We start from the raw sequence: 27393 nt of genomic DNA on the forward strand, positions 1-27393 counted from the left end.
CTTAGCCAAAAAAGAGGTATTGATCTCAAATTTGGTGTGTGGATAGAAGGCGGTAGGGAATATCACATATACCTATTCCTTTTTTCGAAATTATTTTTTTTTTGAAATTTCGACTATTATATTCAAATTCTTTTTATTTTATTTTGGGGGGTCAAAATTCAAAAATTTCTAAAATCCTAGATAGCAGTGTTATAGCCCTGTTAATTCTAACCTTTTATGTCTAAAACATTTTTCTATATCTCTAAAGCTGAAGGCCTGACAGCTCTTCCCGCGAAGCCTTTTTTGGGGTCGAAAATGACAGAAATGACGTCACTCCGACGTCATTAGCGGCCAACCTTTCAGAGCCTTTGGATTTTTTTTCGTCACAATGTGTAAAAGCTATTCACGGGGGTGCTTAAAGTGTTCTGAAGAAAAAACTAAGGGGGGGGGGGAAACCCCCACCTGGAAGGGGACGTCTGCCAATCGTAAAGACGCGATTTCATCAATGATCATGCCTATCATGCACGTTTCATCCGGTAATTCACTGAACAAATCCGGTACCGATGGCCATGCACTTATGCTGCATTCAAATCGATATGCAGTATGCACATGTGGATTGTGAAATGAGCATACTTGTACCCAACTCGTACACCGGCCCTTCCAATTCTTAGGTCCCGTAGGTTGCAATGATTATTGGGTGTTGACTAAATGTTCAATGTGCCATCATGCGCTTTATCGTGACGCTTGAAACTCGATCCCAGAGTCCAATTTGTTTGGCAAATCGAGTCAACCAGTGGATTGCTCTTCCAAATATGTTTTAAGCATGCTTGGGACATATCGTAGGTGCGTCCGTTTCGTAGGCAAACGTTGGTGAAAATTTTGTCATACGCTACGCCGCAAAGCTTTGCTAAAATAAGAGCCATCATATATTTCAGCATCTAAACGCGAAAAAGCACAACACTTCCCAAATGGCGTATAGATCTCATTATCTTGCTTAGTTAACTTCAACACCCCGCAATGAGTTAACTTCAACACCCCGCAATGAGCACTCCGCCGCGGTTCACTGCGCATTCGACTATTCACTTGGAATGCGTTCCCTGCTCAGCACAAGTTAGATACCAAAGTTCATTTTTTCCCTGTTGTGCGAAAGCTTTAAGATTGCCAATACTGGCTGCGTTAGTTCACCATTCGATCGAAAAAAAGTGTGTTTCCCCGGATCTTTTATTTTATTTTGTATAAATAATAAAATCTGTCCGGCCAGCGCCGTCGGCAATCGAGTGGGATAGTCGTTCACTGTCGGCGCGGAGGTTGTCGATTTCGGACCGGGGCTCGGACCCCGGCGCGTCACTGACTGTCTGTCGGACGGACGACAGCAGCAGAGACGGCGGCGGCGGCGGCGAGCGGCCGGGACCGGCGGCCGCGGCAGCGGGGGAGCGCCGCGCCGCGCGGCCACGCCCGGCCCGGCTGAGAGGGGCACAGCAGCTGGCCTGTCGGAGGAGCGGGCAGCCGTCACACGACAGGACATCGTTACAACGCAGCTCAGGTCGACGGCAAGCACACCGTGCAAGTGCATTGCAGCAGCAACAAAACCACTGATAATTATATGTATCTCCTCAAGCAATATCGTGACAACTGACAATTCCATTAAATTGAGTAAATTCTTCTTTACGTCGACAGAAAGAAAATTGCATAGGATTCTGAGATTCGCTGAGCCTTTAATTTAAAAGCATGATAGAAACGTTTTCCCCAAGCACCTTGTTTGTTATGTACAAATATTTTTTGTTTATTTGTTTGTTATGCACCTATCACCGCTATTGATTAGTGACTTGCTGCAATTATTTGGTGTTGCATGTTTGGAGAATAGGCGTCGACAATGACATTATGTTTGTTGCCAAATTGTATAGAAATCATACTGATTGTGCAGCCCTCTTAGCCCATTTCCCTCTATTCATCGCCCAAGGGCAACGAGAAACACCGAACAAGCACGTGGTGTCTTTCATGTTCCATTTGCGAGAGTAAACGCGGTGCAGATGTCACTTTTTGTTAGCGCACCATCGTTTGTTAATAAGTTTTTGTTTCAGTGTACTGACCAGAGTTGGCCTACGTTACGTTATTTTGAAGTTTTCGGTAACCCGTAGCTGTCAGTACCGTTTCGTAGCGTAATTGGGATGTTTCGGTAGCGTAGTACGGAAAATAATAGAATAACGTAGGAACTACGAAATGGATTCCGTAGCAATTACAGGTCAGCTGTATTTGTATAAGGTACATAATTTTTTCAGTTTACTCATATCGTCACCAGACCTCCGGCCGTTTACACGGATGTGAGACGCCTGCTATATGAATACCACTGAGTCTTTCTTCGGGCCGGACCGACACCGGGGATTTCCCACTGGGGAGTCCCAGGGAATTCCCTGTCGGAAGTCCAGCGCATCTAGCGAGTAGCGCGTAGGCACCGCCGCACCGACGATGCTGCAAAGCCGGCGATCATTGTGCGCAGCATTTGGCCTACTAGAGACTAACCGTTTCCACTGGGTAGTGGATGATGACATATTGCATAACGTAGTACGATAAAATAATTTGCTGCGTTAATTAACAAATACCGTAATTCAGTAACGTAGCAATATATAACGTATCGTAATTCGGTATCGTAGTTTTGGCCAAAAAAGCAAACGTAGCGTAACGTAGTGCGTAACGTAGCGTAGCGCAGGGCAACTCTGGTACTGACTACTGATGCTGATGTATTCCATGACTTAGGGCTTAGGGTCAATGTGTCAACACATAAAAGAATTGTAAAATTATATCGTAGTTGCATTGTCCTGTCAGAGTGCTTGTATTTAACATTTGGCTGATTTTGAGTGCTTGGGCATTAAAGTGACCATCCCACCTCAACATTAGTTTTGAGTTGAGATAGCCAAATTGGTGGCCATGGCCTGCAAATACTGGTTTGGGCGCTCACAACATCGAAAAATGCTTTAATTCGGAGATATGGAATTTCAAACTTGCAGTTTTCGGATTCTAAGGGGCTAATGCATTGGAATGCCCCTTAGAATTTGTGACGTCAGCGATGATCTAACGATTTTAAAACCTTATACTAACATCTTTGTGAAGCAGCGGTAGTATATGCTATTTGCGCACAACAACTGCCGCAAACGCCGCACTTCCAAAATGAAGTCGCTAGGAACAGCGGAGATCCCAAAAAGTACAGAAAAAGTCTAATATCTTGAAAACCGGTGAATATTTTTCGGTGACGTTTTTGCTCTTTCTGAACCGATCGACATCACTTTCATGCCAATTCATTAACTTTTTTGAAGGTCGGACGGTCCCTATAAATGGGCCCATGTATGCCTGTTGTCCTTGACCCCAAATAAATAAATAAATAAATAAATAAATGAAATGTCTGTTGTGTAGACAAGACATACGCAATGTGCATTACATACGTTCTATCTTTACTACTGGTGGTCGCAGAACGGAACTTGCGCCGCAGATACTCACATTGAAAAGCATCTAGACCTTCTCCTCCTCTAGTCCGTGCTTGAAGAAGTAGATGAAGGGCTTCTCGGTTCCGTTGTCCTCCTCGTACAGCATGATGGCCGTCATGCCCTCGGGGTTCATGCTCTCGCCTAAATGAAAACAAAAAGATCAGTTAAATTGACCAACAATATCAAAGGTGGTGAGACTGTACTATTACGCAAAAAATACATGTTTCCTTTTATCTCCTAGCAGCTATACTCACCCTGGAAGAACTGCATGTCCTTGAACTTGGTCAGCTTCTCCTTGACGAAGGCATTGGCGCCCTGCTTGAAGGCATCCACCTGGTCGGGGTTGGACTCAGCCAGCTTCTTGGCGATGGTGCCCATGTACTCCTTCAGATAGCTGACGTAGTTCTTCTTGTCGGAGAAGCCGGTCTCGGTGAGGCGCATGTTGAGCACGACGTCGACGCCGGACTCGTTGTCGTCGTCGGCGGCCTCCTCGGCCTCCTCTGCCGACGGGTTGGCGCCGTCCAGCACTAGCTCGCCCACCTTGCTGCGGGTGATGTACTGCCGGCAGACACCGCACGGCGCGCGCGTCAGTGACATGACGGGCGGCGCACATCATCCGAGGGACACTGAACATTAACAATAGCACGAATGTTACTTCATGATCGTTCAATTATTATCATGGTGTCATGCTAGTCTGTTTAGAATTGATTATCACAACATGAGATGCAAATAAGGTTAGTACATATTTTGATGAAGAACTGTATGATTCAAAGGAGGCCCTCACTCATTTGAGCATGATATGACAAACAAGTTGTAACATTTTTGTGCCATTTAACTGCTGAGTAAAACATTGAAAGGCATATGCCATTGCCATGTGACAAACATATCAGGACACATCACTGTCCAATTTATCTCTGTTCATCTAGAGGCTGCTGAAACAAATTAGCAAAATCATTTTGAAAATGACAAATGATATCCAAAGATAACTATTGAAACTGAATTAACTCACCCTTCCTTCTACCCGGTAGACGGCTCCATGAACCAGCTCAAATTTGTAGGTGTCCATGAACATTTCATCACCTGAAATGACAGCTAGAGTTAGAATACAAAATTTGATAGAAAATCAAACACCAGCACAAAACACAGCTTTATCCATTTAGCAGGCAAAAGAAGTCCTATGACTGCCAATAACTCAGTTTGACCAATAAGCTGGCAATGTCCCAATAACAGCTTACGCATTACAGCCCACCTCTTGTGGCCCCTCTTCCCTCTTGCATTCCCCTCTTGGTACTAACTCCCCTCTTGTGTTCCTCATTCAAACCCCCTCAGCTGTGGATATTTCACTTCTATGTTAAAACAAAGGGCATCAATAATGAGCTTGTGATCAGAGTTCTGTCCATATAATCAGAAATACTTATATAATCAACTTATTGATTGATTTCATTTGGTAAATCCCATAGGCCTGATTTGTTCAAATACATTAACACAAAATGTTGTAGGCTTGAAAACTAAGGCTTTAGATAAATATACACAAAATGTTGTAGCTCTGAACCTGAAGACATACTAGCTTCTAGTCACAAAATCAAGAGGATCATATTGGTCTCATAAATGACAAAAAGCAAATGTTATCCACTGTCATGTATATCATGTAATATGTATGTACTATCCACTGTCATGTCATTGTCTGCCATGTATGGGACTTGCCTAAATTGATGAACTTAACATATGTTTTCAGGTGAGGTACCTAAATCATGGTTCCTGTTTCAGGATAACTTGTTTCAGCAGACATAATGCTTTAATTGGAAATACATCAGTTGAAAGACTGAAGTGCTTGAATTCTATCAGGCTGATTCAATTGCATGTGTCTTTTGTGACATTAACACAGATTCAACAGCTTTGAAACATTTATTAGAGCTTTGGACAAAAGTATGAACAACAAAGCTATACACACTAGAGCTTCCCACAACATACATTGCTCCAAAGCTAAGTACCTAAATGAAAGCTGATATTTCTTCATTGGATAACACAAAACCAAATGAACAAAAATCAAATATCTCACACTGGCAAATAGTTTCCAGTGAAATTTGCTAGATAATTGGGGGGAGGGGGCGCCCAGATTGCTACATAATTGTGCATACCTGATTTCAACCAATGTACAAGACTTCAAGACCTACTCATCAACTTTTTTCCCAAGGTGGGAAACCTAGTAATTTTGTTTAGTTAAACAGGCGCCCCACTTCTTTTTTACAACCAATGACAGGCTACAGGTTAGGACATAGACTGTAGGTTTTAGGCTTTGGGTGGTAGGTTTCAGGTCATAGGTTGTAGGCATGATTTGGTTAGAAAGCATCTGTGTATAGCACCTCTATGTGGTTGCATGTGACGCCTGCTTTACAACTACCATAACTTTCAGGCATTAGTAGAGCAGACGTCACACAAAGGTTTTCCAACCGAGGAGAGGCGCTGTAGGTTTGTAGGTTGTAGGGTAGGTTTGTAGGTTGTAGGTTAGGTTAGGTCAGGTTAGGTTTGTTGGTATATGTCAAGTTTAGGTCCTAACTACAATTGTGACGCTGTTGATACAAATATGTAACAGCAAAAAGCTTAGGTTTTAGGTTAGGTTAGGTTAGGTTAGGTTGTAGGTTTGCAGGTTTTGGGTTGTAGGTAGGTAGGTTTGTAGGTTTTAGGTTGTAGGTTGGTGGGTTATAGGTAAGTAGGTAAGGTTAAGTCAGGTTTGATTATATTTCTTTCTTTTATTTGCGAGACATATGAGTATCATTTTTGGATTCAGGATGTCAAATAATGTAAAAATATGAAAAAATTGTCAATGAAGTCTGCTTAGGACTTTATCTTGACATTTCCCAGGTTTGTTTAGGTTTTCCTAGAAAGAAACACTTCTGGGTATGGCACCTCTCCTTGGCTGGAAAACCTTTGTGTGACGTCTGCTCTACTATTACCAACTCTCATACCAAACAGACCAACACCTGCACTGTGAAAAACACGAATCATTGGGCAATCATTACCTCAAATATCAAAAACTAGTTGTTTAGGTCTGATTTTACATTATAAATTGCACTCTTGGTTAATACAAGTTTTCTTTCGCAATTAATGATAAATTTATACAATGCAACGCGAAATGAACTTTTATACAATAGCGGCGCGGAACAGACAGTAGGTTATTCATCCCTTTCTACTCAGTCTGACGCAGTCCAACGATCTATCACAGTGAGTGCTACAAATAAGTGCACTGCCAAAGCGAGCTTACCAGAGATGATATCTTTGTAAATCAGCATCGTGAAATAAATTCAAGCAACCACTCCCCGGGCAGAGCAGAAGCACCACAGCCGCCGACGACAACCTAAAGGAAGTTTGGACGTTAGAGCTGATATATTTGAGAAAGCTGCCTATCAAGGTTCAATTGTAATCAACTAGCTTTCCCGAATGCAAATTCAATTTTTCAATGCAGACTGTACTGAAAGTGAGAATACCATACAAAAATAAAAATATTTTAAAAATTCACCTCTATTATTGTGTCTTGAGTCAAAAACTGCGAGGGAAGGACTATTGCTGCGCAGATATTTCTTTGAGCTATTGTGTTCTTTTGGCCACCAGCAATCAGCTAGATACATAACTTGTATTGCTGAATTTGCAATCTATAGCTAAATTAGAAGTGATCTTGTCAATATAAGATTTGGGGAAATTACTTTGTGCATCCATGAAAATTTTTCATTCCGAACAAAAGAGTAATATTATTCTTACAAGGGTCTTTCTTGATGCCATACGTTGATGCGCGTGCATATCCATCTGCTTTTGAACACGCAGCATGAGCAGATAAAAACTTCTGTTTCTGTAGTTGTGCAGTGATTTGGGTCGGGTGTTGAAGAGTGTTTGCACATTTCATATTTCATTGCTATTTCTTGCCGTTAATCGATCATCAATAGTGAAAATTCCTTGCATAATTGTCTCGGTGCCTCATAAGAACATTATTGTTGCCCTAAAACGCAGGTTTTGCGGACCAGTTCTGCAAGCCATAAGCGGGGTACTTTTTGGTCTACCTATTGTGATAGTTTTCGTGTGCCACCTAGCTGCTGAGCTTGTTGTTATGCACAACATTTGTGGCAAAGAAAGAAGTACACATATTGGTTTCCAGTGAAAGCTTGCCCTTGTTTGTTGCTCATTCCGTGGAGAAGGAATAAGGATGGCTTCTGACGAAAATGTTAAATCAAGATTGCAAAATTTTAAGAACAAAGGAAAGGATCAAGATGTAAGTATAAATGGAAGCTTGTCTGGCTGTTTTTTTTTTGGTAGTGGTTGAGGGGAGTGCTTTCTACTTGCTATAGCTATTTGCTCTTGTTGGATTTGTGTTCTGGGTCCTGCTTAAAGTGAATAGTTCACTTTCCATATTTTTTTGCAATGGATTTAGGATTTTTTATAAGCAAAATGATCAGCAAAGAATTTTTTTTTTATTATAATTTATAAACAAAAACAGAAATATTTTTTTCCCACCTGATACCTTATACCTGATACCATAAACCGGGGTGATAATGATACCTGGTGTGACTTAGTTTGATCATGACCAGTTTTGGGTCTAAAATGAGCATTTTGCTGCTGTGAAGTGTGAACTGTATTTTCTGTGCCAATGGTAAAATAAAGCAACAAAGCATTATAGCAGACACAGTTTGATCCTAGTTAAAATAATCATGTTGATGTCACATCTTGTTTTTTTTTTTGTCATTGGCATGAAGTATAAGTTCGGAACATGCATCCACAATGTGCCTATGAGTTCCTTGAGAGAACTGTATCAATGCTAGTTGAGCGACATGTGCCCAAGAATCGAACAGGCAAAACAAAAAACCTGTACATGAACAGAGAAGCCTTACAGCTACGCAATAAGAAGAGGACCCTGTGGGCTACGTACTCCAGGACTCTAGACAATGAAGATCTCTCTAGATTCAACACATGTTGCAACAAACTGAGAAAAATGACTAGGAACTTGAGAAGAGATTTCAAAACACAGATCGTTAATGAGGTCAAGTATAACCCAAAATATTTTTGGAGATATGTAAATTCCCGCCTCAAAACCAAACCAGGGATTGACGTTATTGAAGACGAGCTAGGTCAACCAAGAAGCTCACCCAACGATAAGGCAGCTCTGCTCAACCGGTATTTCTGCAGCGTCTTCACCACTGAGGACCAGACCTCTCTGCCAGAACCTGAGCACCATTCTCTTCCTGGGGGCACCCTGTCTGAAGTGACTATAACACCAGAAGAGGTTTACCTGAAACTCCTAAAGGTTAATGTTTCAGGAGCCCCTGGCCCTGATGGGCTGCATCGCCGTGCGCTCAAGGAGCTAGCTCCACAGCTGGCCTGCCCACTTGCAGTCATCTTCAATGCTTGTATCCAGACCTCTTGCATACCAGTCGAATGGCGCCACGCTATTGTCATACCGATTTTCAAGAAGGGACCAAGGCAATCGGCGAGCAACTACCGACCAATTAGTCTCACATCCATCGTATGTAAAGTCATGGAAGCTATCATGAGAGACAAGATAATGAGCCATCTCGCAATGAGCAACTTGCTTAGTCCCCACCAGCATGGTTTTCGCCCTCGCCGATCTTGTAGTACCCAGATGCTGGAAACTATGGACATCTGGACCCAGACAATTGAGGCCAAGCAGCCACTGGACGCTGTGTATCTAGACTTCAAGAAGGCTTTCGACTCTGTGCCTCATGGTAGACTCCTGTTGAAGCTGGAGACCTACAGCATAGTTGGCAAGACTGGACTGGGTAAGAGCCTTCCTTGCTGACAGAACCCAGCAGGTCGTAGTCGAAGGGGTCAAGTCCACAAGATCAACTGTAACCAGTGGAGTGTCACAGGGCTCTGTCTTGGGACCTCTTCTGTTTCTGCTCTATATCAACGACTTACCTGGCCACATCTCGTCCTCCATCAAGCTGTTTGCTGATGATTGCAAAGTGTTTCGCCCTGTGCACTCCCCAGAGGCTAGAGACGTGCTCCAAACCGATTTAAATGGACTTGGAAACTGGTCGCAGCTGTGGCAGCTTCCGTTCAACTTGGATAAGTGTCACGTTCTACACCTTGGCCCTGGAAACCAGAACGCGACATACACAATGCTGGGGAGACCATTGGAGGCCACGGAGAGTGAGAAGGACCTGGGAATAGTTGTCGACGGGTCGCTCGACTTTCACCAGCAGACCGCAGCAGCTGTCGCTAGGGCAAACAGGGTTCTAGGCCTGGTTAAGAAATCGTTCGTGAACCTCGACGCGAAGTCTCTGCCCTTGCTTTTCAAGTCCCTGATTCGGCCTCACTTGGAGTTTAGCAACTGCATCTGGGGGCTGGGGCCCCTACTCGATAGGCGACCAAAAGCTGGTTGAGAGGGTGCAGCGCAGAGCAACGAAGCTGGTGCCAGAGCTGCGTACGAAGCCTTACTCTACGAGACTGCGTCTGCTTGGTTTACCGTCGCTGACGTACCGCCGACGACGGGGCGACATGATCGTCATCTACCAGATCCTCCACGACGCGATGGACGTTGACGATGGACTTCTTCGCCTGTCCGAGACTGGGATCACGCGGAGTCACGTGGCGGAGTGGAGTCCTGTGGCTTAGGACATCTGCACCCTGTTGGGCTATTCAGTCATACGCGCCCTGCTGGGGGGGGGGGGGGGCAGATTCTGCCCCCCTGTCTAACTTCCAAACTGATGGTCCTAGAAAGACAGGGAAACGGCAATCAAAAGTTCTCATCAAGGCGGATCTTAACCCTCGCCGGCACAGAGGGGGGGGGGGTTGATGCAACCCCCCCTAAGGTTTTTCGCGAATAACTCGCGTAAAAAGCGGCCGATCGCGACGAAACTTTCAGTACCCTCGCATTGATCAATTTTACACCTACCCTGAAAATTTCATGACCCTGACCCAAATGACCTTTGATCTGTGACCTCTTTTCCGAGACCATGTTTGGCCGGAATCGCAATTCGGCGTATGTTGGCTCGCATTAGCCGCGCGTTTGCAAGCTTTTCGTGGTTTCAAACATTCAAACATGTGATTTGATGTTGCTCCCATACATTAGGGTGGGTTTCAGGGTCACCTGAAGGTCAAGTCAGGTCATTGACCTTTGGTGACCTCGGGTGACCTCGGTTCACTTTTTCGAGTTTTACATGTTTCTAGGCTAGTTTTTGGAGCTGAATTCGAATTTAGCAACCATTTGAACATTTACGAAGTAGTTTTGGTGCCTCCGTAACATGTTACGAAGCTGTCAGAGGCGGTTGACACGTATTATGAATACCCGTCACAACCCCTACCGGTTGACCTGATCTGACCTGACCCGACCTGGTCTAAATGCTTAAAGACATAATCTCTGATCAAAACTAACACGATATTCGTGATCAGCACCCCGGAAAACTACACAGCAGCCACACTTTACGACTTTCTAACAGGTCCCGATTTTCCCGGTTCTCGGGTCATTGACCTGACCTGGAAGGTCAGGTCAATGACCCGAGAACCTATCCTGTTTCCTTGATCACTGCTGGTCCTCGATTGCGAGAGGAAAGCAGACTGACGCAGTCTATACTGACTACTCTTCAGCTTTCACAAGCGTGAACCACACCCTACTCCTGCACAAGCTGCATCACTCCTTTGGCATATCTGGTGTCGCCTATGACTGGCTCTGCTCCTATCTCAGGAACCGAACACAGCGAGTAGTCCTCAATGGGAAACGCTCACAGTGGATTCCTGTCCAGTCGGGCGTCCCAGAGGGCAGCATCCTGGGCCCCTTACTGTTTGCGTGCTATGTGGCCGATATACCTCACCACATTGAGACCAACTGCATTGCTTATGCTGATGATCTCAAGCTTTACCACCGCATCAGCAGTCCCGCCGATGTCCTTTCCCTGCAGGCTGACCTTGACCGCCTCCACCTCTGGTCGAACACGTGGAGACTTCGTCTTAACCCATCTAAGTGTAAATTCATTTCTTTTACCCTTCGTACGTCACCTGTTGACGCTGTGTACAACTTGGATGGCCATTCGCTTGAAAGGTGTAGTCAGATCCGTGATCTAGGCGTAATATTAGACTCCAAGCTCACGTTTTGTCATCATGTCGATTACACCATGTCAAAGGCTAATCGGATGCTTGGGCTTCTCATGAGGAGCATGCAGATGCCGGACTGTCCTCGTGCGGCACGCTTCGAGTACAAAGCGATGTTGAGCGTTTTTAACGCGCATGTCAGGTCCGTCCTCCAGTACGGTAGCGTGGTTTGGAGTGGGGCCGCCGTAACCCATCTTGCACGATTGGAACGGCTACAGCACCGCTTCCTTATGTGGCTAGCGGTGAAGACCCAGAGACGCTGTCCCTCTCTAGACTATCGTGCCTTACTGCAGCATTTTAACACTGATTCCATTAAAGCTCGCCTCGTTCATGCCGATATCATGTTATTGTACAGTGTGCTTCACCATCGTATTGACAGTGCTCACCTGGTCTCCATGTTTGGTTTGAGTGTACCGGGGAGGCGCAACCGTCGCACCGGCCTTTTTCACATTCCATTCGGGAGAGTGAGCACTGTTAAGAACAGCTTGACCGCGCGCATCCCTCTTGTGTGCAACGAATTCCTGACGCATAGTCCCTCCGTAGACTTTTACCACCCGTCTGCATCATTTCGGAGTGAGGCTTTGAAGTACGCCCGTACTCTGGGCAGCTACATTGGCTGATTGATTACCTACACTACAGCCTCTGTTTTCAGTTTTATGCATGTGTTCGTGCATTTTGTCGATTGCCTTTTTAGTTATGTGACTGCATCCGTAAGTGGGCTCTTTGTGCCTGTGGGTGTCTTGGTGATAATAAACAAATAAACAAGAAGGTCACCCGATGACCTAGGACCTTAAAATTGGGTATCATCGGCTTCCTCTCGTGACGGGCAACACGCTCGTTTTTTTCCGCCAAGCTCTAGCTCGATCAGGGGCCAAAGGCGAGGGGGGGGGTCGTACCAATCCCCCCCCCCCTTGTGCCGTCGAAGGACGCAAAATGGCCTGTGCCGGCGAGGGTTAAGAGCCTTTTTTTTTTTTGCTTAAGTAAGTCAGAGGTCAGGTTAAGGGTACAAAATGCAAGTTTCTACAGTATCGGTCTTGCACCATAGTTGCCGAAGAATGGACTGAGACTGATTGCCCAAAACGTGTTCTTAGGCTGTCAAGACAATATTCGTTGCAAACAATATCATGCAAAGGTCAAGGTCAAGATCAGGTCAGGTCAGCTAAAACGAAATATAGAAAAGGGCATGTGCAACACATGTTTTATGAGTCATTTCATTCATAGAATTCAATAGGCACACTCAATAAGTGATATGGACCACATCTGGATGAATTTCAGGTCGAGGTCAGGTTAAAGTCAAGGTCAGGTCAAGTGAGGTCAAATTTTGAAGTTGGTTGTTAAGACCTAAAAAGGTGTCTATCTGATGCAGTTTTTCACGGGGAATCGAATGGTGCTATTTTCGTTTCCGTATGAGGTCTAGAACTCCCAAAAACTCATTTTTCAAAAATTGTGTGTGTTGTGACATCATAATATTTTTTTAAACTCCCACATTTTTGAACCGATTCTTCCAAAAATTGGTATGTAGGTGCACATAGACCACTTCTCTGACATATAATCCGTTTTTTCGATACACTGAAAAAATGATTTTATAAATTATAATTATTTTCCCCAAAAGTCCGTTTTTTAAGAAAAAAAAATAGGACCAAATCCAAAATTTTTCAAAAACCGAGATAGCCATTTGAGAGACAAAGTAGAATCACGTATAACCTTTTTGTTATGTCTTGATTCCTTTAAAAATGAAGATGTTCGCGGCGTTTGAAATTTTGCCGTTTTTGAGGCGAAATGGCGGACATGACGTCACTTAAACGTCATTTTCTCAAAAAAATTTCGACGGATTTCGCTCAGATTTTCAGGAAACGTGTTAAATTGATGTGTGATAAGGTTCTGAAAGTTTGACGTCGCTGGCATAACGCGTTTAGAAGTTATTGGCGGAAAACGGGAGGGGGCAGATTCTGCCCCCCCCCCCCAGCGGGGTGCGGGTTAATCTTGAAGTCAGAGGTTTAAGTAGCTAATTTTGCTGCTTATACCTCTGTAATGTTATTTTAGCCCCGGAGCATGCAATTTCATTTTAATACCTCAATGATTCATAGTTTTGCTGTAAAATGTGTGAGTTTTTGTCAAGCAAAGCCTTTGATTTTATTTAAAACATGTAAGTTCATCACACAAGCCCCTTCTGAGGGCTCCTGTGGCACAAAGAAGGTGATTTTAATGTAGTGATCAATGATCATAGTTACCCCGACCTCTGGGTGAGAATGATCATGTTTTTTTGTAGAAAAATAAAATATTTATGGTAAATTTCTAAATAATAAAATTAAATAAATTGAGTAAAGATCCGGACCAACAGATCTACACAGGCCTCTAAATTCCGTGTACTCCTAAGGTAAGGTAAGGTACCTACTACCTAAGCCGTAAGGTAAATTTCAAGACATTTACTGTACTCAGTTAGATGGTTAGTGACCTAACCTTGAATAACCTTGGTCTGAAATTTTCACAACCTGTGTAAACTTGATGTGTGATAAGGTGTGCCAAAACGGCGGCGCTTTCCGCCGCTGTTTATGAGATATTTGTGAAAAAAACTATAGGGGGTGTTTACCCCCCCCCCCCTCTTCCCAGCAGGGCGCAGGTTAAACACTGTGTTACAAATGAACGTGACACACTTAACCGAAAAATGGCACTGATGACACATCCTCATTTCCCTGAGATCATCTCAGGTTACAAAAAGTATGCAACAGTTTTTCGCTAGTAACTTTTGATAGAGGCATACTAGAGCCATGAAAACACCTTAGATGTGTTCAAAACAGATTGAGTGATATACAACAAAACCTCTTCCAGTCAGTTGGTGACCCTGACCTGAGGTCAAATTTTCAGGCTGATCTTCCAAGGTCAAATTTTAATATATTTGATGCATCTTTACAAGAGGAACGACGTGATGCTGGTAAAAATAAGCTCTTGCAAGTTTTGAGTCAAAGGTTATTGCAAAAAAGTGTCTGTAAAAAAACGTCTATTTTGGCACTATTTGCTCCCTACAGGCTAAACCATTGGCCTAAATCAAATTTGTGGATATGCTATCAAAAGAACGTTTAAAGAGCTATCGAGTGCGCCTTTCCGTGGCGCTCTAGCTCTATCTGTTCCTGAGCTATATGCGCCCGGCGCCGGTTTGTGGAAAATTGTCGAAGTTTAACCTGGAAAGGGGCGAAATTTTACCTTCGATGACATCTGGTAACCCGACCTTTGACCTGACCTAAAAAATGATTTAATAAATTTCTATTTTACCTATTTTTGATGCTCTTTCGAACGCCGCCTACAGCGTGTCGTCACGTGGCCCAGGAGCCGAGCTAGAAGGGGGAGTGTGTGTTCAAACACACGTCTCGTCTTAGTCTGTGATAAAGGAAAGATTGCTCCAGAATTTCAGTGCACAGATGAAGGAACGAATTTCAGCACAATCAGATGATTTCAGATTTTTTTGCGCAAGACGTAGAGACTTAACCCTCGCCCCGTTGGGGGGGGGGCCATTTTGGCCCCCCTCCTGTGGTTTTTCCTGAATAGCAAGAAAACGGCGGCGCGCAGCGCCGCCAAATTTTCAGTACCTTCCCGGGCATCAATTTGTCACCTTCACACCAAATTTCAAGTCTTAGGTCACCTTAGGTCAGGAGTTATTGAGGTCAAACTGAGGTCATGTTCGAGCAAAAATGAGCAAAAAACATGCAATCTTGAAACGCTCACCAAATCTACAGTTATCAAGCAATTTCAAAGTTCTTTATATGGTCTAGTAGACAAAAAGCGGCGCTACAAAACTGCTATCTCGGATTTTCAAAATTTTGGGTTTTTGACCCCAAAAAATAAAAAAAATGATTTTTTTTTTAGAAAAACTAAAAAAAAATCCAAAATTTTTCCGAATTTCGAAAAAACCGGAATATATGTGATAGTCCCTGCGCTCTTCTATATACATACCAAATTTCAGATCGATAGGTATCTCGTTTTTTGGCCGTTATAGCGAAAAAACTGTTCAAAAATGATGACGTCAAATTTTTGAACTCAATTTTTAGCGATTCTAGACCACGTACGGCAAAACAAAGACCACCATTGAACTCCCCGTGACGAGCTGCATCGATTCGATACCCATTTTATGCAAAAATATTAACTTTGAAATTTGACCTAATTTTACCTGACCTTGACCTGACCTTGACCAAAACGTGACTTAAGCTGGCCCCAAAGGCTGCCTGACCCACATAATCGCATTCGTCATGTAAAATGGACCATAAAACGTATCACACCACACTTTCATATTGTGACCCCCCGTGACCTGACCTCTGTGACCTGACCTGGTATCAGTGACCTCAAATAGCAAAATATGTGTTTGAAGAACATTTCTCCATCGATGATTTTCATTGAAATGCATTTTATCCGATTTTACAACGCATTTCTTGAAATGCCTGTAAACGGTGAAAATTGGACCTTTGACCTGACCTGTGACGTCATCGGTTTGACCTAGGTCAATAAAATTGGGTCACAAGGTAGTTCCCTGATAGGGCTATCCAACACCGTTTGCCGCTTGTCGCTAGGTTGCGTGGTTCTCGAGATCTTGGGGGGGGGGGCAAAATGGCTCCCCCCCCCCCAACGGGGCGCGTTGCTCGGCAGAGCCCAGCGGGGCGCGGGTTAAACCTCACACATAACTACATGGGGTGGGGTCGAACGGAGCTGCTTGTTTTTCGCGAATAGTTAAGTTGCGTTAAAAGCGGCCAATCGCGACGAAACTTTCAGTACTTTCGAGCTGATCGATTTTACATCTACCCTGAAAATTTCGTGCCCCTGACCTAAATGACCTTTTACCTGTGACCTGTTTCTCGAGACCATATAAGGCCGGAATCGCGATTTCGCGGACGTAAGTGCACGTTATTTGCGTGTTTCCAGCCTTTATGCAGCTGTTAACGCTGCAACCTGACGTAAAATGATGTTTGGCTCGTTATTATTGTGGGTGTCCACTATTAATGTCACATGAAGGTCAGGTGAAGGGTCATTGACATTGAGTGATCTTGTTTCATTTTATTCAGTTTACATTTTTCAAGGGTAGTAGTCTAGGAGTTTTTTTTCGAATTTAGCACCCATTGCAACACTTACGAAGTAGTTTTGGTGCCTACATAACATGTTACGAAGCTGTCAGGTGGTGGTTGACGCTTATTATGGATAGCTGGCACGCCTGGCAGAATGCCTACTGGACTGGCTGATCTGACCTGACCTACATAACCTAGACTAGCCCAAATGCATGAATAAATTTCTAAAATGAAATTTGTGATCAGTACCACCCCCCACCCCCACCCCCAAAAATACCAACCTAACTTTACGAAGTTATAGCAAGTCCCGATTTTCCAGACTTTTGGGTCATTCAATTGACCTGGAAGATCAACCAATGACCTAGGACCTTAAACTTGGGTACTATCAGCTTCCTCTCGTTACGGGGAGCACGTTTTTTTCTGCCAAGTTCTAGCTCGATCAGGCGCCAAACGTTAGGGGAGGGTCCAACGGACCCCCACTCTCCCCCTCCCTATTCGTTAGACGCTGTAAAAAGGCAAAACACAGGCGAGGGTTAATCAACTGGATTGCTGTGAACGAATCTGAACTTGCGTTTGGTGTCACAAACAAAGGCATGTCCTTTTTCTTGCAGGAGATGCGGCGGAGGAGGAACGAAGTCACAGTTGAGCTGAGAAAGCACAAGCGCGAAGAGACTCTTCAGAAGCGGAGAAATGTACCGCTGCAGCCAGACGGGACAGGTGAGGACAGGAGGGAGACCTTCAGGTAGGTGTGTGCCGTGTGTGGGTGGGGGGGGGGGCGAGGGTGGAGTGCGCTGTATTTTACAAAGAGGTGGGCTTTGCGATGACAAAAAGACCTTCAATGCATAGTACATACCTTCTGACGTGAGAACTGCGATGGGGATGAAATTAGTGATTGGTGATATTTTTTTTTTGCGTGGGTGGCGGCAATTAGGGCTCTAAGAACGTGGGTGGCGTTGCATAGGGTTATACAATTGCGTTATATTAGTCATCACACATATTTTGCTGATGTTTCCAACTAGAAATTATGTTGAATGTTATTTACCCTCGCCGGCGCGGGGGGGGGGGAAGCTGATGCAACCCCCTAATGTTTTTCGCAAATAACTCGCGTAAAAAGCGGCTGATCGCGACGAAATTTTCAGTACTCGCGTTGATCAATTTTACAGTCCTACCCTGAAACTTTCACAACCCTGACCCAAATGACCTTTGACCTGTGACCTACTTTTCGAGACCATGTTTGGCCGGAATTGCGTTTCGGCGTATGTCATCTCGCGTTAGCCGCGCGTTTGCAGTCTTTTCGTGGTTTCAAGCGTTCAAACATGTGATTTGATGTTGCTCCCATGCATTAGGGTGGATGTCACAGTCACCTGAAGATCAGGTCAGGTCATTGACCTCTAATGACCTTGGTCTACTTTTACGAGTTTTACTTGTTGTTAGGCTATTTTTGGAGCTGAATTCGAATTTAGCAACCATTTGAACATTTGCGAAGTAGTTTTGGTGCCTTTTTAACATGTTACGAAGCTGTCAGAGGCGGTTGATTCGTACTATGAATACCCGGCAGGACCCCTATTGGTTGACCTGACCTGACCCGACCTGGCCTAAATGCATTAAGCCATCATATTCTGTGATCAAAACTAACATGATATTCGTGATCAGCACCCCGAAAACCCCCATAGCAGCCACACTTTACGACGTTCGAACAGGTCCCGATTTTCCCGACTTTTGGGTGATTGACTTGACCTGGAACCGATGACCTAGGACCTCAAAAGTTGGTATCAGCGGCTTCCTCTCGTCACGAGCAACACGCTCGTTTTTTCCGCGAAGCTCTAGCTTGATCTGGGGCCAAACGCGAGGGGGGTCGTATCAACCTCCACCCTTGTGCTGTCGAAAGACTCAAAATAGCCTGTGCCGGAGAGGGTTAATGCCACTTGCACGATGCTCTTTTATTTCCTTCAATTTACAGCTCGGGTACCTATCTCTAAACGGTTTAATTCTGAAAAAACATCGTATTAATTGGGTACTTCCTACCTTCACCCGAAAACTAATGTTGTCCAAGTGTTTGCCTATTTGATTCATTAATCTAATTCGTTTTTCTTATAGATAAAACTGGTGCGATATCGCTCTAATCACAGCCTAAATATGATGTCATTAGGGAACGGTCAGTCCAAGGCCATATGGTCAGTCCCATCGTTTTCTCCTGTCATTTTCTTCCATCATAAGTTAGGCTGAAAGTGATGTCGCGTGTTTTTTAGGCCCATTTGCTGTGTTTTATTTTGCGTCACCGGCGTCACCTGACTGAGTTGCTGCAATATTTTTTATCCTTATGTGCCACGGATGCTATTTTCGCCGATATAATGCTCTAAAACAAGTATTGCTCCTCTAATCGCTATTTTTATGCTTCTTTTTCCAATTCTTTTTCATTCCTCTAATCGAACATCTAAACGTCGAAAACGCTTTAGTGATGGAACTGTACCGCTCATTGTTAACATCAATGATGTATTGTGAAAAAGTTCGTGTTGTCTCAACAAATTCGTGAGTGACTGATTGTACGACTGCGATTGCGATCCGAACCATTCAAACGCTCCTGTCATGAGACTCCGCTCGGGTCGGCCTACTCAGTCTCCGGACGAGGCCCCTTCTGACGGTGATCCTTCCACCGAGTCGGGTGAGCCGACCTCCGCCGGCGCCACCGCCGACCGGTGCCGCCCGAGCGCCGCCGAGCGTCCGGCCGTGCCGTCCGCCCCCTCACCCCCGCCCGGGCCGGCCGCAGACGATGACGACATGGAGCGGCAGCACTCGGTGGACAGCCTCCAGAAGCTGGTGGAGGCGGCGGACGGCAGCGACCCTCAGGCGCGCCTGGCCGCCGTCCAGGCCATCCGCAAGCTGCTCAGCTCGGACAAGAACCCGCCGATCGACGAGCTGGTGCGCGGCGGCGTACTGCCAGTTCTGGTGCGCTGCCTGCAGGCCGAGGACGAGTGAGTAGATGATAATAAACGAACTGATTAAATAACCCACGTGACTGTGATCAATGACGGTACTCGGGCCTCTGCAGCTCGTCCCCAGATCTGGACAGAATATTTACACTTTCGCCGAATGCCATCTTTGCCTTGCAATGCGTGACCACCATTGCAGTTTCGGTTCTGCCCATTTTTACACGGAGAATCTGGACTGTTTCTGTTGTAACGTACCACGAGTGAGTTACGGTGCAGGGGCACTTGTCCTGCAGGATGTCATTGCATATTGTGTTTTTGATCAGTAGCTGTCACTGTGTCTTGACCACTGCGGCCACTCCGACTGGGTAACAGTGACAGGCTATCTTGATCAGTGGCTAGTCACCATACACCGTCCAGTGTGCGCCAGTTGTGACACCCCGCCTCTGACCGTGCTCGCCGTGCCTCCCGCAGACCGGCCCTCGAGTTCGAGTCGTGCTGGGCGCTGACCAACATCGCCTCGGGCACCACGCAGCAGACTGAGGCCGTGGTGAAGGCGGGCGCCACGCCGCACTTTCTGCGGCTGCTGCGCTCGCCACACCCGCAGGTGTGCGAACAGGCCGTCTGGGCGCTCGGTGAGTCGCGGACGGACGGAGTGCCTCGGAGGTCAATGGGTGAAATATTAAAATTGTCTGGGAGTTGGGTTGATAGTACGCAGTGCTCTTGCAATGCCTGACTGATTTGGCAACCATCGCAACTTGATAACTGCGCGGCGTATTGTGCACTGACTTGGTGGTCGCTGAATGTTGATGCGTGCACTGGTTCAGTTACTACTGGGGAGTTGATATTGCACACTGCTCTTCTGTCGGCACTGACACTGAGTGGATCTGACCGCCACCGCCCGGGTGGCAGTTTCCCGCCAACATTACTTTTACTAATAGTTGCCCGCCTCTCCTACGCTGACCGCTGCGCGCCTCCGCAGGAAACATCATCGGCGACGGTCCTCAGCTGCGTGACTTCGTCATTAGTCTGGGCATCGTGCAGCCGCTGATCGCCTTCATCAACGACAAGATTCCGCTCAACTTCCTCCGCAACGTCACCTGGGTGGGTTCGGCTCAGACTCGGCGGGCGGACAGCCCTGCGCACTGCTCAGTTTGTTTTTATTTCTCGTCCAGCTCTTGGCTCGTATTTTGGTCGTTTTTTTTTTTCTCGTGGCCCGGACTGAAACGTCCCAAGTCTGTGGTGCTACAAGCTGCCAGCTACTATCTAGATTCAGGGGAATGTGAAGGTTATTTTAGAGATTCGTCACCGCTCTTGAGCTGGTGACCGCTGCCCTTGGCTGTTATTCGTATTTACACTTGTCCAGTGTACTAGAAGAGAGCGCTATATACGAACGATTAGCATACGGAAGCTAGAAAGTTGTTGAGTTTGTATTCAGCCGAAGTTTGGTTCAGCTAGCTAAATTTGCAGTGCGGTGTAGCGTTTGAATTAAAAACTCATTGAGCCACGATAGCGCTCAAGTCAACAAGCTATTTTTGAGGAAAGCTTACAAGTGTGCTGTATGCAGATTTGAACTTTAATTTATTTTTTATTTATTTATTTATTTATTTATTTATTTATTTTAGGTCGCTCAAGTACGACTGGAATATTTCATTTCAAGCCGGCCCACATGTGTACTGTTGGGGTATAAATTTGTCCATCTTCTCTCCGCGTTGTGATGCTACTTCCTTAGCTGGGTTTCGCCCTGCACTGTTTGTGTGTTTGCTGAGTGCCGTCTTCCTGTGCGTTTGTTCGTGCGCAGGTGCTGGTGAACCTGTGCCGCAACAAGCCGCCGCCGCCGTCCCCGGACACGATCCGCGAGCTGCTGCCCTCGCTGAACCTGCTGATCCAGCACACGGACGTCTCGATCCTGGTGGACACCGTGTGGGCCGTCAGCTACCTCACCGACGGCGGCAATGACCAGATCCAGATGGTGCTCGACTCGGGCGTCGTGCCGCGCCTGGTGCCGCTCCTCTCGCACGGAGAAACCAAGGTATCGGGTTGGAGTTGGGCTAGTGTTTCACCCCTCTTCCCTCTCCTCTCTCCATTTCCCGCCCTAGCTGAAGGCAGAAACCTTCCAGGCACGCATGGTGACGGTGAGGCCATAGACTTTTGAATACCGAAGCATACAGGGGTATGTGGTGAGGCATATCCATCAACCCCAGTTGCAACGTTTTACCGGCGTTATTTAGTGGAATCGACGTGGTAAATTTAGCCAGGGGCCTCTAAACAGTCCTGTGCTAGCTGGTTTTATGCTGCATTTTCCCAATCTCCAGCGGGACTGATAGTGTTTCAAGCCACAGGTCCAAACGGCGGCGCTGCGGGCGGTGGGTAACATTGTGATGTCACACGGTATGACGTATGTCTGACGTCACAGGTCCAAACGGCGGCGCTGCGGGCGGTGGGTAACATTGTGACAGGCACCGACGACCAGACGCAGCAGGTGCTCAACTGTGGCGCGCTGGCCCACTTCCCTGCCCTGCTGCAACACCCACGGGAGAAAATCAACAAGGTGAGAGCGACAAAGCCGATCACGACGATCATTTACCCTAGCGTGAGCCCCATTTTAGGGAATGTTTATGGTTCAAGAGAGAATGGTCTGTTACACTGTCGGACATCGTCGAGTAAATCGATGTGCTATAGTTTTGCGAAGGATTTGGTGTTCCGCAGTGTTTGCCAGAGTTACACCGGCCGTGCCGTATGCTACCCGTCGCCATTTTCAGCAGTTACCACCGTCTGACTATTGTGACCGTAGTGTTAAGTTGACCGTAGTGTTAGCACTCCCGATTTCCAGAAGTGAACAACATGACGCCAATCATAGTGGAAGAAGAGAATGTGACAAGGGCTGTCCAGAAAATGAAGAATAAAACAGCACCAGGTCCAGACGGACTGAAACCGGAATTTTATAAGGCAATAACAAAAACAGCGGTGGGCGTAACTGCACTCACTCGATGTCTCAATAATGTAATAGCAACAAACAAGCAGCCATCCTCGTGGAAAACCTCAAAAACCAAAATGGTTCCGAAAAAGACGAAGCCGACAGCAAAAGACTTACGTCCCATAGCATTAACCGATATTTCTTATAAGATTTGCATGAGCGTCATCAAGGAAAAAATCGAAAATCATCTAGAAGAAAACAACGAGATACTAGAGACTCAAGCCGGCTTCACGAGAGGAGGGCGGGTGGAGGACAACCTATTCCTTCTAAACTACTGCGTAGATGAGAGCTACAGAAAGAAGAAACCTCTTTTCGTAGTAGCGGTGGACTACAGCAAAGCGTTTGACTCTGTAGCAAGAGGGAAGATATCCAAGCATTGAAATACTACAAGATCGATCCAAAGGTGATTGACTCAGTTGCCTCAATCTATACCGGAGACGTCACACAAATCAAGCTCAATGAGGACATTACAGAAGAAATAGAAGTAACTAGTGGGATAAAACAAGGTTGTACCGGAAGCACGAGCTATTTCAAGATTGTGACATACCTAATTATGAAGAGTGTTTCAGCGACAGAAAAAGGGTTCCGAAACGAACACGTACACATACCGTTATTATTTTTCGCAGATGATGGTTTGATAATTAGTCAATCTATGGAAGACACGAAGGTCATGTTGAAGGCACTAGCGAAGTCCAGCGAAAGTTTTGGCTTGGCGATTAACAAAGAGAAAAGTGCCGTAGTCATCTACAACAGCAAAGAACAACCTAACGAGATCGAAGGAATACCGGTCGTCAACGACATAAAATACTTAGGAGTAACCATTAACAACAAGAAAAACATGTTTAAAGAGCATAAAAAGGCAATGATCCGAAAAGCTCAGAAAATGTCTAATATGACGATGGGCATGATCGGCAAAAGCTGCAACAAGCTAATGATTGGAAAATGTTTTTGGAAAAGTCTAGCGCTCCCGTCAATACTCTATGGCTCCAACATCATATCACTAAGCGACAAAGAAACAAGGCAACTACAAATCTATGAAAACTCCGTTTATAGACAAATACTGGGAGCTCCGAGGTATGCACCAAGTTGTACTCTACGCGGAGACGTGGGGGCATCTCAGATGAAAACGAGGATCATGGAGGGCCACCTGCAATACATAAGAAGCACAATGCAAGGGACAAATGAACTCTTAAAAGAAGTCATCCGGATCCAGCTGGAAGAAAAAAGGACAAAATGGGCAAAGACTACAGCTGAATACCTGGCAATGGTGCAACTCCGAATTCCCGAGCTAAGAAACATGAAGAAATGTGCAGTAAAGAACAAGCTAAGAGCTTGGGACAGTCAGCAGTGGCTCTCTGAAATGAACGATAAAACGAGTATATCAATGTACAAACGCCGAAAGAAAGAAATTAAGGAAGAAACAATATACGACAATACACCAGCATCAAGCATACTATTCAGGGCTCGCACGAATACGTTACCATTGCATGATAGAAAAAGGCACAGTCAGGAAAGCACCGCTTGTGAGCTGTGCGGGGCGGAAACAGAAAATATCCAACACTTCGTGCTCTTCTGTCCCGCACTGAAAGATGCTAGGAACTCCATCATGGCACTCCAACAACCATATATCGAGGACTATGATAAAGTACTAGAAGACTTCCTTTTTGAAAATGACTGCCACCAGTCAATGGAGGAAAAGAAGAACAACTTATACCAATTATGGAGATGTAGAAATAACAAATGAACGCCAAAGAGGAAGATCACAAGAATCGATAAAATATCAGACGAAGATAATACGGATGGGGTGGCGTTGCAAAGCCAACACCCCGAGAAAAATCTGATCTGATCTGATCTGATCTGAAGTTCTGGATACACTATGCGTTTTCTGCGTGCGTGTTTTGCGAGTTTGCGTGTTTTGCGTAATATCGTTCTAGAAAAAGTTATAATTAATGAAACTTTTTATTATTTATATATAAAAGTTAATACAACTTATATGAACTAAAAGCTAATATAAAAATATCACAAAAGCGTTATATTGTTTGTTTTTTTTTCTACAATATTACGGAAACACGTAAACTCGCAAAAAAAAAAAAAAAAAACGCACGCAGAAAACGAATAGTGTAGCCAGGGCTTTACGGTATCAGAGCGCTGTGCTGCCTTGTCTGACGGCCGTGTCTCCGCCGGCAGGAGGCGGCCTGGTTCCTGTCCAACATCACGGCCGGTAACCAGGAGCAGGTGCAGCTGGTGATCGAGCACGGCCTGGTGCCGCTGGTGGTGCAGCACCTGGCCCGGGGCGAGTTCCAGACCCAGAAGGAGTGCGCCTGGTGCATCAGCAACCTGACCATCAGCGGCAGCCCGGAGCAGATCCGACACCTGGTGCAGGCCGGCGGCATCCCGCCCATGTGCCAGCTGCTCGACTGCAAGGACCCGCAGGTGAGAACACCCACCGGGCTGGCCAGACCGGGGTGGCTCACGCGGCCGTACGGCCAGGGATGTTTCTGTCATGAATCCATCCTATGGAGTTTGATTATTCCGGCATTAATAATCGCTTGTTCGCCGTTCAGACGCAGATTATGATTTGAATAATAGTTGGTCCCATAGATGGACGGTGGATTGTAGTCCATGACACCTGTCCTTTGTCTCGATTTATTTGATTTCCCCCTCGATCCTGAGCCATCCCTCGGTAGCTGACGATCCCGCCGCCGCCGCCTCCGCAGGTCGTCCACGTGGTGCTGGACGGCCTCAACAACATCCTCAAGTCAAGCGAAGACGTGGACGCGGTGGCGCAGATAATCGAGGAGTGCGGCGGCCTGGACAAGATCGAGGCGCTGCAGAGCCACGAGAACCCCGACATCTACCAGCTGACGTTCGACATCATCGAGCGGTACTTCTCAGAGGATATAGAGGTGGGTCGGCGAACTGCCGTACGTGCGTCGGAGGTCTGACGGGGAATAGAGTAGATCGGTCGCCCTCAGCTGCACTCCGACTCACCAGTGTCTGACTGTGCCTGCTAATTTTGAAACGCTGGAGTGATAACGAAAAAGTAAGGGTTTCTGAATAATAATCCATGAAATCTTTTACCACATCGTGCTCTTCACTCATTTTGGTATTTTGGTTTTATACACCTTTTTGCTCGAACTTTTTTGCTGCTGTCCGCCAATACTTGCATGCATTTTCCAATCTGGGATGGCACCACGCTATTTTTCATTGCCAATTGCCCCGCCTCGCAGCACCCTGCGTCAGGTGTCGGTCCCGCCGTCCCCTGCCCCCTCTCTGACCCGTGCCCTCCTCCCTCAGACCGGCGACGAGACGGCCCCGGGCGCGCCCATCGACCAGGACCAGCCGCCGCGGTTCGAGTTCTAGCCCGCGCCCAGCGGCGTCCGACGCCGACTCATGTGACAGCGCCGTCGGTCATGTGACCGACGCGCCCGCGCCACACGGCGGGCGCGGGGACAGAGTCGGACATCACGTGACGTGTGCGCCCCGGCGCCGGTCGGGCCACAGCAGGGCTGGCCCCGCCACACAGCAAGCTCAGGGTCTTTCACGAGCTGACGACCCCTCGCAAATACACGACGGGAGTCGCTTCAAGTTTCGCGTGCGCACGCCGCCGAAAAGTGTGATGGGCGCGCGCATGCTGTCGCGCCCGGTGCTACTTTCATTGGTGAGCGGCTGCAAAGTGTTTTGTATTTTCTAGATTTCCGGCAAATGTCAACTTCGTGAAGGGCCCTAAGAAGGTTGCGTTGTTAGTGAGTGAGTCGCACCAATGTGTGAAGCAGCAGGAGTGAATCTGGCGTGGAAACCAGTGAGGATACTAAACTCTGCAGCGCCCGGCCGCCCGTGCAGTGCCCGTCTTCTCATGGCCTTGGTGCTTTTATCGTGAGATGTTTGGCAATTACTTTATTTACGCACGTAAATCTTATCTTAGCTCTCGGGGTTTGCCGGGGTGCGTGTGGGTGTGCCGTGTGCGGCGGCGCGGGGCTCCCCGCCGTACGGTGGGCGCACGAGTCGGCCCAGACCCACTGCGGTCGGTGCGGCGTGCCACGACACGAAGCCGCCGCACAGCCGCAGCCAGCCGCATTTAGCTTAGTAACAAAGATACTGTTGCTTATATTCTTATTTTTGCTGGTTACTTTGTTTTGCCGTGCGCGACCCAGGCTGTCGCGGGGGCGAGCGTGAGACCGATGGTCGGGCTGCAGGGTCCGCGATGAGCCAGTTCGTCAGACTAGCCGCGGAGGCGGCTCTGACCCGCTCGCGGCAGGTCAGGTTAGCGGCGGCACCTGCTGCTGCAGCAGACGGCGGCCCGCCGCCCACATACCGACTCTGACCGTCCCTATGGACCGGGACAAGCCTTGCACTGGGTCTGACGCAGTACCGTTATACCGTACTGAGGCACGCTCGGCTGTCCTCGGTTCCCCGGCCGGCCCCGTGGCCTGTCGGCTGCATGCCCGCACCCCTGTCGTGCCACCGCACCGCCAGTGCCCGGTTACGCGGCGTCAGAGAAGCCTGAGCCAACCAGTGCCGCCCGCCCGTGGGTAGACCGTGTGAGTGGCAGCGAGCGGCGAGCGCGCGCACCACAGCTCCGTGCGGGCCATGGAGAGATCAACGGCGGCGTTAGCAATTTCAATAAATCCGCAGACACCGGAGTCGTGTTTGTCGTTGGCGTGCAACGGGTTCTTAACTGGAGATGTTTTCACAAGGTAGTTATTTTCAGGTGGGCTAGAGGTGATGGGAAACTAGCGAATAAAAAGGGCAACGTTGATATCTCAGCAATCATTTCTTCTTTGTGAGCTTTCAGCTGACTTGAAATTAATCGGTTTCCGTCCTAACTTCAACATCAGGCAGTAAGTTTACAACATTAACAACAGTAAGTTCAATTTATATCTGAGAGT

At 46.6% G+C, this 27393-nt stretch overlaps 2 protein-coding genes across 2 annotated transcripts; one reads left to right on the forward strand and one right to left on the reverse strand.

The window, feature by feature from the left end:
- Positions 1–887: 887 nt before the first annotated feature.
- Positions 888–6976, reverse strand: LOC122389078 (translationally-controlled tumor protein homolog). The gene is made up of 5 exons (XM_043380761.1): positions 6721–6976; positions 4468–4538; positions 3713–4016; positions 3472–3599; positions 888–1466 (listed from the first exon to the last, which is right to left on the reverse strand). The coding sequence occupies exons 1-4, from the start codon at positions 6746–6748 to the stop codon at positions 3484–3486; spliced, it is 519 nt and encodes a 172-aa protein (XP_043236696.1). The 5' UTR covers positions 6749–6976; the 3' UTR covers positions 888–1466; positions 3472–3483.
- Positions 6977–7320: 344 nt separating this feature from the next.
- On the forward strand, positions 7321–27147 carry LOC122389081 (importin subunit alpha-4-like). Its single transcript, XM_043380763.1, has 10 exons — positions 7321–7719; positions 17212–17317; positions 19368–19572; positions 20002–20162; positions 20510–20631; positions 21329–21559; positions 21944–22078; positions 24692–24937; positions 25222–25410; positions 25802–27147. The coding sequence occupies exons 1-10, from the start codon at positions 7654–7656 to the stop codon at positions 25865–25867; spliced, it is 1527 nt and encodes a 508-aa protein (XP_043236698.1). The 5' UTR covers positions 7321–7653; the 3' UTR covers positions 25868–27147.
- The last annotated feature ends 246 nt before the right edge of the window (positions 27148–27393 follow it).

This window comes from Amphibalanus amphitrite, unplaced genomic scaffold (genome assembly GCF_019059575.1).
Source record: "Amphibalanus amphitrite isolate SeventyFive unplaced genomic scaffold, NRLGWU_Aamphi_draft 000343F_arrow, whole genome shotgun sequence".
Lineage (NCBI taxonomy): Eukaryota > Metazoa > Arthropoda > Thecostraca > Balanomorpha > Balanidae > Amphibalanus > Amphibalanus amphitrite.